The sequence below is a fragment of the Bombyx mandarina genome, chromosome 20 (assembly GCF_030267445.1).
Source record: "Bombyx mandarina strain Sakado chromosome 20, ASM3026744v2".
In the NCBI taxonomy this organism is placed as follows: Eukaryota; Metazoa; Arthropoda; class Insecta; order Lepidoptera; family Bombycidae; genus Bombyx; species Bombyx mandarina.
The window spans coordinates 3,594,375-3,607,961 of NC_143226.1; the positions used below are offsets into that span (position 1 = coordinate 3,594,375).

Sequence of the window (13,587 nt, forward strand, 5' to 3'; positions counted from 1 at the left end):
ACAGAAAAAAAACCATACAAATTGATTATATTTTATCAATTTGTGGTATCTGAAATTTACAAAACCCTTCAAACTAAAATATAGAATATATAATATGTTACTGCCATCTACGGGAGCAATGAGAAACTAATCGAAGCGAAGCCATCTAGTGGCCGACGCCCATAAACATTTTTGTTGAGTTCTCGAGATTTGAGATCTTTGATAGATAAGCAGCTATAACTAATTTATGTGTATTATCTATGATAACGGCTCTCCTGCAGCCATAATACACCCTGCTGACAAAACACAATTCCACCACAATACTCACCAGCACCGGCGGCAGGATTGTTCAGGAACGTCACGTAGCTATCCTGGTACTCAGTGGCGGGCTGCGCTTGGGCGGATTGCGCGTTGGGCGCGGGCGTGCCGTGCGGGCTGTCCCGGGAGTCGCCGTCGCTGCCGCCTGCGACCGCCGACGTACTGGCCCCGGGCGGGGGGTCTTTGTGCGTGTGAGTGAAGTGATACGTGAGGCCGGCGCGAGTTTTGTACTTAGCACCGCACACTGCATATATATAACAATATAAAATTTAATGCGTCCACAAACGCTTTAAGGGCCTGTCCGCAGAGCGATATTTCACCGCGAGGTTTTTATTCTCGCGTATTAAATTCCGCGATCGGAACTGTCGAATAAAATTTCCTATTATTTTTCGTCAGTTGTAATTCAGTTCTCGGCTGAGACGCACGTTTAAAATGGACAATAAAACTAAAATTTTAATTTATCTAATACTAAGGCGGCGTAACAGACGTACCAAAATAGGTCATGAACAATGGATTCACCCACTTACGGCATTGAGACTCAAGAAACTGAGCGAAACGCGCGAATCTTATTCCGCAGTGCGAATAGCATCTCCATACTCACTTTATACGGTATAAAATATTTGCGTTCAATTTTCATCAAGTCACAGAATTTTTTCCCGCATCATTTTTCTTATCGCCAGTGCGACTACTTCTATGAGATTAAATGTGTTACAGAATGACGGGAAAAAAAAAACGTGCGTTGAAATATCGCAGTGCGGACAAGGCCTAATACTTTGAATGAAATCAAATGTTTTGGATGCAGAAAAATATTACCGTTCAATTTTCACCTTAAATAGACGGGGTCATAAGACCCAAAATCCTATTAAACATAACTAACAATAACGTATTACATATAAAACATTAGAGGCAACGTTCTCCCGCATCCAAACTCATATTACAACAGTACACTTACCGTTCGTGATGCCTCCGTCAGCTAACGTTGTTTAGTACGTTTTTTTTTTTTTTTTCAAATTTAATAAAGGTTTTTTTAAAGGGCCCACGTCATCACAACAGAATATAGGAGGCGCCACGACGGTAGTAACACGGCACTCTTTTATAACAGCCTTCCAATAATTATCCGTCATCAATCAATACAAGCGGCAGCGTAGTCAAATTCGAACGCTATTGAGGGTAGTTAGAGTATTTATTCAAAAAAGCATCAAACATTTTCTCGAAACTATCAAATTGCGGGTAGTTCGATATTTCTGGTTCAATTAAAGACTCGAAAGATACCAGTGAATTTAAAAAAACTAGCGTTGTGATACGTATATTGCGAGCTACACGTTGGAAAGCCGAACCCGTCGTGGTGTCATTATATTCGGTTATGAGAACGCAGGCGCCCGCGGGACACGTTTGATTGATGACTTCAAATCACTGGATCCGCCCGTTTAAATACGACTGATATGCAATATAATATGTACTACACACAAAACAAATCAAATTATTTAATTATGTTGAAATAGATTTCACTTCGAATTATCTCCAAAACAACGATCTATTTTATATTTGCACTCGAAGCAGATTTCTTTAAAGCCATTAATTGTCAAGTCTTGCAGCGAGGACATATTGGAAGGATTAATAGCACAACGCATTACCCAAACGAAAAGAGTCATAAGTACAAATTATATTATACTATATTTAGGATCTTTCAGATCTTCTAGAACGTAAACTTTATGTCTACTTTTGAATAAGGCCAGAATACAGTTAATCTTCTGAATCTGCATGGATGCACATTTCTTGATCCCCATGCATCTGCGTCAGACCCGGAACTCAATAATCAATTAGTCTTCTTTTTATTATGAATTCAAACAGCCAGCACGCTACAGTAAATTATCATCTATTCCTTACATTCTCAGTGAAATCTAGCATCAACTGATCCAAGTTTCTCAGTCATATCAATACAAACAGTTTCATAAATGATACGTGAACATTAAAGTTTTTTTTTTTGTTTTTATTACTTTATCCAACATAAATATTCTTGTATAAATTCATAACAATCTTTGGGTGATATATTCTATACATTTACATTCGCGAAAAGATCGGACAGAATGCTTCGTAAACAAAAACCGGCTTCACTCAAGTGATCATTAAATTGTAAAAATTGGCTAACACTTTGTTTTCTGACTTTCTAACGTACAAGCAGGTTCAGTTTCAGTCCGATTTTTCTTGAACGCAACTGTAATTCGGATCTAAGTATAACGTTTATCACCTAATTATCCAACGCGAGACGCTCGTGCAATAACATAATGAAAAATAATTATTACGACTACAAATAACATTAATCACAAACAATTAAAGATACGATTCACTAAACATATAGAGCCATTTGGTCGAATGAAAGAGCAAGATTTCCAAGCTATTTTTTCCATCGTTTCTCAACCTTAAATTAGGGATCCGCAATAATTGAATAAAATAATAATGTGAGATAATAACTTGAACATTTAATTTGAAATTGATCAACTTCCACACCGGAAAGACATTTCGTATACTGATCTCATTATCTGAACACATTAATGAGCGTGGATAGGATTGAGTAACGATGCAGTGGCTATTTCACTACGACCACTGTCAAATAGCACCGGAATAAATATTGTTTAATAAGGATATAACATTCGAAAATCAATATTATCTAGAGACGTTTTATTTATACAAATAATCGCCAATTTGGGAACCGGTGCCGAAACACATGAACAAGTGTTAGAGCACGCGATTCTGGCACGAAGATACAGAAAGAAAGAAAAGAAAAACGTTTGAAAATTTGATATTTTCTATGAAAACAAAACAATTCAGTCGGTCACTGACCTCGCAACAAAGGGTCGGCAAATATTTGACTATGTTATACATTGCGGATTTACAAAAATTCAGCACTCAATAACACAACAAAAATTTGTGCTTTGTGAAGTTAAATAGATATTGTTTTCGGCTTGTTTAAAGATTGGAAATTGATTTAGCACTGAGTTGACAAAAAAATCATTTGCTTTGCTCACTCAAGCGGATATTTTGGCGAACTAACAACTCGCCAAAGTCACCGCTAGAGGCCTCGTATAGTACAGTCCCATTTAAATGTTTTTGAGAATTAATACAAAGTGACAACCAACGGCTCGACTCTCTAGTTTAACTAAACCTATGTGCAAATCAATTCAATTCGTGATTTATAAATAGTAATAAATAAATAAAAACATACAAACAATATTTTAAATTGTGATGTTAAGGATGAATAAAGTAAAACCTTATGCTGTGTAATACTGTGAAATAAAATATCATTTAATATTTAAATTGAATTCTAGAAAAAAAAAAATGGTTATTGTGTCATTGTTTAAAAAGAATACAGATGGATCGGTCACTATAAATATGCGTAATTTCACCATTGCCATTAGTTGCTTTAATGGGTCTTTTTTTTTAAATATACTTAATGCACATAACGGTCGCACATAAGAGTATATTATACCAAACTTCTAAAAATCTTTAACTCAATCTCTAAATTAAAAGAAATTACAATGTGATAAAACTGTATTAAAATATTTTTGACCGACGCGCGTTTCGATTTTCTTATTACAAAACGACACCTATACTGCCATGAAAGATCAATACGTAATTATGATTTTCCTTTTCTATTGGATCGATTAGGTTTGATAAATCTGAATATACCAAGTGGCCAATGGTGTCGGGTACAGTACAGTTGACGACAGTACATCATCTAAGCTCATTACCGACTTTATACGTATTGACGTGGTCAATTTGCGAGTGTAATCCATCCAATCTCAAACCCTTCGAAGCAAAGCAACACCGCAACGCTAGGCTTAACAAAAAAAACAGGAATATAAATAAATAAAAACTATCACAGACAGATGAGTCGAAGGAACACACACAAAAGCCAATCATGGTGCGTTCAGAGATGAGTCCTATATCTCTCACAGATTTATTAAAAAGAAGAACAGTTGAAATATCAAAGGATGGTCGCTTACGTCGTTTTTCAGTTAAAAAAAAACTGCTGAATTACCGATATGCACGACGCACAGATTCGGTAGACCATTCTACCTCAGTCGATCGTCATCGTCAAACGCAATAGGCAAAAGATACTATTTTCCATCATAAAATTTTTTTTGGGAATCTATTGCCTTTGGGATTCAATAAGCAACGAAATACTGCAATACCACAATCATTCGCATAATAAACACAACCTTCTATACAAAAGATTAGACGTCCTTACGGATCCATCAGATCCAATAACCCTTGCATTAGACGCCTTCAGCTCTAACACTAGGAGCAGGCTTAGGGACCCCGGTAACCGTACACGTCAAACTCGGCAAAGAGTTCGACGTGCAACCTAACCCATGCATCAGCCCGCTGATTTCTCGTCGGATCTTATCAGCAGGTCGCGATTCCGATCCGGCAGTAGATTCATTCGCGAAGCAGCTGCTTTTGAATTGTTAAAAATCCAAAAGGTTGGATCTCACAAAATTGCACATCAACTAAAACATGAATATATTATATTAATATTCACATCTCTCATTGTATGTGTACACAAAAGCATCACATTACTTCACTGTTCTGCTTTACTGTGAGGTGAGTGATAAAGATAAAAAAAAAAAACGACACGAAATGTAATGTTTTTGTAAGAGATAAAATAATAATAATAATAATATTCACTAAAACTTATTTCATAATAATATAAAGTCTAAAATAGCTTTGTTAGATAACAAAGCGAACTAATTAAATCTTTTTAAAATTAATTTCAAAGAAATTATTTAATCCCACTACTATTGTATGTTACGTAATCTTGATTCTGTCATCGCGCACAAAAATTAATATGCAACTTTTTGTTGATGACAAAATTTTTGTATTATCAAGATTTAAAAGATTAGAAATTCTCAAATAATCAATTACCGAATTTCATATTCGTCATACCTACATACAGGGTGTCTTTCAGTAGGTATTTATGTTGTGTGTAAATTTCAAAAGATAAAACTACTGTGTTTATCCATGGATTTAAAGTTGCAAATACTATTTATTAATTAACTAGCGACCCGCCCTCGCTTCGCTTCAGAAACATTAAAACACACATGAAACAAAAAATAAAAAATAAAAAAAAGTAGCCTATGTTCATCAGGGACAATGTCGGCTTCTAATGGAAAAAGAATTTTTCAAATCGGTCCAGTAGTTTCGGAGCCTATTCGAAACAAACAAACAAACAAATCTTTCCTCTTTATAATATTAGTATAGAAAACATATTTTAATATTATAAACGTGAAAACGTGTTTGCTTGTTTGTTTGTCCATATTTTATGTCAAAATGAAACAAAGGATTGACGTGATTCGTTAAAACTATAATATAGCTTAATATAGCTATATGTATTTGCAACTTTAGAATTTGTTATAGAAATTCGAAAAAAAAACCGCTACATTCAGGCTTGGTATAAACATATAACTAAATAAAACCTAGTGTGATTTAAATTAATAACTTTGACAAAAAGTCGAGAATCTTTGAGAAATGTCGATATGGATATTCGTTCAAAAATCATTAGCCAAATTTCAAACAATGGTTTATTGTTGTTGTTTTTTTTTTTTAAACTTGTGCCACTCTCTAGTACGCACTAAGATTATCCGTGGACTTCAAACGATACCTAAAAAGGTATGTTCAAAAATAACACGAAAATAAAAAAGAGCTTTCCGATTCCCGTGCTGTCACGACGCTAACGAATGAAATTACACACACACCGACACACCGCACAACCAGCGCAAATTATAATTACTTTTAGAACATTATAATTTTGAGTACCGTCGCTAGAGTTTAATTTTTTTTTTTATTATTTCCGTATAGGCAGACGGGCATACGGCAAACCTGATGGTGAGTGGTTACCGTCGTTCATGGACGTTAGCAATGCCAGGGGCAGAGCCAAGCCGCTGCCTACCGTCAAATTAAGGCAGTACTATTTTTTTTTAAATTCAAACCAACCAGTGTTTCTCAACCTGTACGTTTGGTATATAAAAACTCGATCTGAGCGTAACAGTCAAAGTCAATCCCTACAACACGAACACGTAATATATACCATGTGTTTGCTAGTTTCAACTATGTATTGGCAGTGTATTACTATTTTATAAAAAACGTTTTGGTTTTATTCTTTATCTATTTTGAACTTTGTTTTTTTTTAATTGACAACACTATCAGACACACCCGTCATTTTAAGCCGCGCCATGTCTTCCGAAAGAAAAAGGGGAAGATAGATAATATAGATTGATAGATAGATGCTTTAAACTGTCCACAATATTTTTTGGAAAAATTAATTGTGCCAAAATATTGTATACAAATGAGCCCCATTAACACAAAACCAAATTTAATAAATATTGCTTGTAAATTAATTTATAAGCGACTCTACTATAATATAAATTTAATTTGACACAATATAGTTTAAAACAACAATCAGTTTTTCTGATCGAGCATTAATGAAAAGTTAATAATAATATATTTGAAGCACAATAGTGATGAATTTTATCTTTGAAATTGTATAAATTTGATATTTTTTTAAAATATTAATATATTGTGACTTTATTACACATAGTACTCAATCTTCATACATGCAAAGGGGCCATCAAGAGATTAAATAAATATCATAATTTAAATAGACAGAAATCAATCGATTTCACATGCGGCTGTTTTAGAAAGAAGACTATCTTTTCACTATAACTCGCCTCATCTTATTCGGTTCACGTCTCGTTTCAATACAAAACTAAAGCAAAATTTTAATCACAACTTAAAAAAATACATTTTGAATACAAGGGACCCACCCTGTTCTTGTCATCTAGATCCGGATTTGGGGTAAGAAAAACGAGAGAACGAGTCGCCATCTAGTACATAATCAGAGAACTATTTTTTACTGGTGGTTGGCCCTCTGGAGTCCGCACGGGTAGGTACCACAACCCCGCCTATTTCTGCCGTGAAGCAGTAATGCGTTTCGGTTTGAAGGGCAGGGCAGCCGTTGTAACTATACTGAGACCTTACAACTTATATCTATAGGTTGGTGGCGCATTTACGTTGTAAATGTCTATGGGCTCTAGTAACCACTTAAAACCAGGTGGGCCGTGAGCTCGTCCACCCATCTAAGCAATAAAAAAAAAATAAAAAAAAAACAAATTTCGACTGTCACACGTGGACACAGCATAATTTTTTTATCTCTTTCTTTTTTTATTAATATTTTAAAACGAGTCGTGAACCGACCGTCAGTTCTCTACACTGTTCCGATATTTTCACCATTTTAAGACTACGTGGAGATTCGCTTAAAAACTAGCATATAATAATAATTCTACACTAAACACACTATAATACATATAAATGTAAAATACACAACAATTGAAAGGCATGTTTCGCGATATAACATTTCATTTTCGTTACGCAATCGCGTGTTGTTCGCATATTAAATACGAAGTGTTTAAAAAAAAAAAAAAAAATTTATAGGCCCGACTCACAAATACCCATCACGAGTTAGTAGTGAAATTCTACTGTATTTATTCTAATGTACTGTATACAAATAGTCCAGTAGTATATAGATATATTTTAATGTCACTAACAAAATTAAATTGAATTATTAAATTGATAAAAATTTCATAATGAAAAAAAAAACATAATTTTTTCTACAAAACAAATTTACATTAATTTAATGTAAATTGTATCCTAGGCGTGTGTGTGATAATTAGATGTCGGAATAGGTAGATTGATTTAAGGTCGTTGACGTCAAAAGTAGAGGATAATATGGATATGCCTCCAAAATACCGGAACTTCATATTTGTTGTGATATTTGTTCCGGAATTTTGAAATTAGCATGAATCTGTGTTTATTATGTTATTATTAGTAATATTAATCTACGCTACCAGTGCTAGCTAATAGTGAAAGAAATCAGTATTTTATTTTATACAAAAACACCTTGGGTTATTTACACCGTATTTTGTCCCTTTCTGTTGAATTAGAAATGACGCTTGACAGTATGAGACAAAACTTAGACAGGGCTTTTTGTTACTTTATCTCAGAAATATAGAAATTGTATCCGATGAGGATTAAAAATATATTTTTTCAATTAAAAAAAATTATCATTATGGCATGTCCATATTATAATATATTGACGCAAGTATATAAAATCAATTTACCTACTCCGACCACTGGTGATAATGCTAAACATTATTTTGTTAAGCAAATCAAATTTACATACATTTTTAAAATTATGAATGAAAATGGTTCTGGGGCTCAGTGGTCTTTTGCATTTTACATCGGACTAAAGCGTATTTGTTTTTGAGATAATCCAAGGGAAATAATTTCGTACAATTATCTAGCTATCGAAGCGACAAAATGGAACGTGACTAGTTTTCGGGAAATAAAGCTATAGCAGCATTTAAAAAAAAAACTTATGCCATTTGAAGCACTATTAGATAAAATCTCTTTCTAGAAATAATTCAGATTCACATTTATTTTCTGACCTGTATTCGCGAGATTAAAGCACGAAAAACTTATAAATTTGCATAACTACCTATTGGAAGCCTTTAGTTTTTATTCCTGTAGCCTCTATAATATACAATTGACAATTAAGACAACATTTAAAATTGAATTTAAAATTAAAATTATGTTGTCTATGAACACTTGATGACTACTTAAAATGAGATAAACTATGGAGCTCGTCCACCCACCAGAAACTAATTCAAACTCTAATAATAACTCAATATTTCACAGAGAAATTTCAGAGTTAATTTAAAAAATATTCTTATTTAATTTAAATATTAATACGTGAAGCAAAAACTTTGTATCCCTTTTTACGAAAATTGCGCGGACGGAGGAGTATGAAATTTTCCACACTTATAGAGAATATAGAGAAGAAGTGCATGCACAATGCTAATATTTTTTTCAAATAATGCATAAAAGATACATTAAATCAATAAAGAAAACATTACACACACTACATACCATGTATTTAACGCACACACGCATGCATACTATTTATGTCAAACTTTTGTTCTTGACGTCTGTTGTCAAATTGAGAATAGATTAAATATTGTTTATTTTATTAATATTTTTTATAGTGTAGCCTTGGCGAAATTTGTGAATATAGAAGTATAAATTACAATCATAATAGTTAAACTTACAATTCCAATTAATTATAGTCGAATTTCGACTACTGCGGGACCTCTAGTTTTATTTAATTGTTTATATGCAAACAACACACAATTCCATGTGTAGTCCAACATAATCTCTACAATATTGCTCGCCATTATATCTAAATAGTTTACAACACTACTCATTGGCCCGGCACTATGAACTAAGTGATCCTTACATTTATAAACGATATATATAATTTTTTTTGTATATTTATTTATTACGTGTACAGACAGATAAGATTTCAGGAAATATTTCCCCCGTTACATCAATTAATGCCATATAGAGCAATGTTCATTACAAAATGAACACAGACGTCATAGTAGGTAAACATTATACCTTGAAATCAAATAAGTAAATATACTTATAGTCCTGTCCGTACACAAACCGTGTTGCAAATTCAAACACAATGCGTCTATGAACGCCAGTTGATATTGGGCTATTAAGCAATTACGTTAATGTGAAGCCAGTGGCGTTTTCATAGTTTCTTGAAATCTTCTTATCATTAAAGGCCCGGTCAACTAATTCTGATACTTCCAGACATGAGTCATAAGGTCCAATATTGGTCTTATTAACTTTTCAAATTTTCAAAGTTTGGATGATAAGATTTCATTTTATAATTTGATCTAAAAATTCTTCCAAAAAGGGACAAATAATTATACATATATAATTATATTATACATTAAGAGCATTAGAAGTTTGACAGTTGAAAAAAATATATTCAATCTTATGACTCTAGTACAAAGTATCGTGTTTGTGCAGTGTAATTCGTGAACCATAGAAAAAAACAGGGTATGGCTACTTCACACACTTCACACACACAAAGTTGAAGTTTTCATTTAATTAAAATGATAATTAAATATCTAAATTGAAATGATAATTAATCTAGATAATTAATTATAATTTCAATTAAATTAAAACTTTTTTAATTAAATTATCTAGATCCAAATATAAATAACTAGTTCATCAATTAAAAAGAAATTTGTGGTCGATCTTACTACGGCCTCATTTCAATAGTCAAGTAACAACAGAATTTTCCAAATTTATATTTAAGTTTATACATATCGTTAATAACGGGTATATTATATTATTGGCATTTATATTGCGTATTTAAAGGTCTATGTTCAAATGGTCACTTATCAATATATCATAAGATCTATGCGAGTTTTCTTCTGTTAATTTTAAACTATTTTACATGTACATGTAACAAGTTCATTTTGTAGGGTAGACCCTTTATTTTAATTTTCTAGGTAGATTTGTTTTTTTTTAATTTTCAATCATATTACATTTGGCGATTGAATCTAGTGTCACAAATTGTTAAGTGTTGCCATTTTTAATTAGCTAAATTGTTTCTCAATAATATTTTATTCTGGCAATACTAAAAAATTTGTCATACATTCAATGAATGTGATGCCGCCTAAACTGATTGAGACTCACTTGCACCAAAGTAACCTTGAATCATGGGATTCTCAAAGGAAATAATAGTTTGCGATCTATTAAGTGTTTCAACTTTTGTTTTAATGTAATAATAAATTGTAATCGCATCGTCAGATTATCATCTCATCAGATCATCGATTATTAATTAAACAATGTACTCAAAATTATAAAAATGCCATTTTTAACTTACTTATACCAAACTAAAATCTGCATATTGATAGAAATTTGTATATTTATAATGATCAACTCAATTAATTCAATTAATGATTGATATAAATAGAAGAATATAGATTAAGAATTTAGGTATTGATTACAAGTGAGCCTCTAATAATTCTTTTAAAATTGAGTACTAGTGAGACCTGGGCAGTCAAGGCAGGGAGGGATTTAGTGTCGCTTCCGAGACTTACGTTCGCAGCCGTAGGGCTTCTCCGCGTCGCCCGGCACCTCATAAGGCAGCGTGCCCTGACCCGCACGCCGCCGTCCTCGACCCTGGACGAAGGCACATTACATTCCTTTACGAGTGTCAGATTTTATTCTAATAAAAACGAAAATTACAGTTATAGATTTGACCAGTAAAAAACAACCACATTTCGAAATAATCATATTTGTTTAAAGTACTCGGGCAGCTCCTATTGCGAAACATAGATAATACTGCACTAGCAATCCTCCCTGTTCTGGGACAACACAACAACAGACAACAAAATATACATATTCAGCAAGAATATTAATGGTTGGATTTAATAAATAACTAGAGAACTTAACATTTGAATAATGAGTTTAACAGATGGTAGGGTGTCTTGTGAGACCGCACTATAGAATGTGATGCTTAGAAACCATGTCTCAATGTGGATAAAATTCATCTGCCTACACTAGTTCTATAATAGTAGATTTATTTAGGTGTTCTTAGACATACATACTTTGCTTCCACTTCAGACATCCTATAAGAATTAGGTACCTGTGCAATTTGCACTTGACAAATAAATAACCACGCCATAGAATCTAATAGTATTATAATAATTAAAAAATAGTTCACTCACTGCTCTGCCCCTTTTAGCAGGTGTATCATCAGGCTGAGATTTCCTTGTTCTCCCTCCCCTGGATCCAGGTCCAGTAGGCATAGCTCCACCACGACGTTTGCGCCTATTTGCGTATGTATCATCATAATAATCTTCATCTGACTCAGCTTCAGGCTCTTCACCAGTTTCCATTTCCTCCATTGCCAGTTCATCATAAAACCATTCCTACAATGTTAATCTGGATATAAATTTCAATGTCCAGAAAATAGGTACTCCAAAATGACATGGTTTTATGTTTTTTTTGGACTAGTCGTTTTGTGGACAAGTAATCAAATAATAACATAAAATTTATATTTATATACTTGGATATTTAATTATAATTAATAAAACCTTATTATGCATCCTTTTTTTTTTGCTTAGATGGGTGGACGAGCTCACAGCCCACCTGGTGTTAAGTGGTTACTGAAGCCCATAGACATCCACAACGTAAATGCGCCACCCACCTTGAGATATAAGTTCTAAGGTCTCAAGTATAGTTACAACGGCTACCCCACCCTTCAAACCGAAATGCATTACTGCTTCACGGCAGAAAAAGGCAGGGTGGTGGTACCCACCCGCGCGGACTCACAAGAGGTCCTACCACCACTAATTACACAAATTATAATTTTGCGGGTTTCATTTTTATTACACGATGTTATTCCTTCACCATGGAAATCAATCGTGAACATTTGTTGAGTACATATTTCATTAGAAATATGGTACCCACCTGCGGGATTCGTACACTGGTGCATCGCTCAACACGAATGCACCGGACGTCTTATCCGTTAGGCCACGACGACTTCAAACAACATGTGGTACATCTCATCTCATCCCTCATCTCTCATTTACCTCGCTTTACCACAAGGATATACCTCAACTCACCAACTTTTGCAATTTGAACATCTGCGTAGTCACTAACTCATTTCACTACAATGTTTTTACCTTTGGATCATCTTTTGCTGCAGTCTGCGATCCATCTCTACTGTCATCTCCACCTAGTGCATCAGGTAAGCCTGAACTGTTTTCTCCATCACCAGTATTATCTGCTAGATCCGCTGCCCTGTTCCATCCCCATCTAGTTGATGACATTGTCAAGTACTGACGTCGAGCTTTCCGCCATCTGTTTTACATCAAAATGTCAAATTGTACATGTATATTTCTCAAGTTCTATGCATTTCTTTGTTCATCCTATACAGTTAACATTTTAGATTTGCCTTTGGTTAAATAATAACTCATAAATTAATTTAACAAAGTTATGTATTTATTTAAAAACTAGCGACCCGCCCTCGCTTCGCTTCGGAAACATTAAAACACACATGAAACCAAAAAAAATAAATAAATAAAATAATAAAAAAAGTAGCCTATGTTCATCAGGGACAATGTCGGCTTCTAATGGAAAATGAATTTTTCAAATCGGTCCAGTAGTTTCGGAGCCTATTCGAAACAAACAAACAAACAAATCTTTCCTCTTTATAATATTAGTATAGATTTGTAGTGAACTGGAATTGTCTAAAATGTACTTAAATGTTCTAGAATTATCATACCAAAACTTATTATTTTTCAAGCGCTAATAAAGGTTCTTGAAGCAAGAACTTCTATAGAAATATTGTATCACTATTTGTCA

The 13,587-nt window shown here is 33.6% G+C and overlaps 1 protein-coding gene across 3 annotated transcripts in view; it reads right to left on the reverse strand.

Moving 5' to 3' along the window:
* Nucleotides 1–13,587, reverse strand: part of d4 (double PHD fingers d4) — a 34,787-nt gene that overhangs the window by 20,361 nt on the left and 839 nt on the right. For all 3 annotated transcript variants that reach the window (XM_089735884.1, XM_089735886.1, XM_089735885.1), the window contains exons 4-7: nucleotides 12,906–13,083; nucleotides 11,946–12,149; nucleotides 11,316–11,397; nucleotides 308–541 (exon numbers count right to left, since the gene is read on the reverse strand). In XM_089735884.1, the coding sequence (XP_089592010.1) occupies nucleotides 308–541; nucleotides 11,316–11,397; nucleotides 11,946–12,149; nucleotides 12,906–13,083 (698 nt within the window). The remainder of the gene's footprint in view (nucleotides 1–307; nucleotides 542–11,315; nucleotides 11,398–11,945; nucleotides 12,150–12,905; nucleotides 13,084–13,587) is intronic.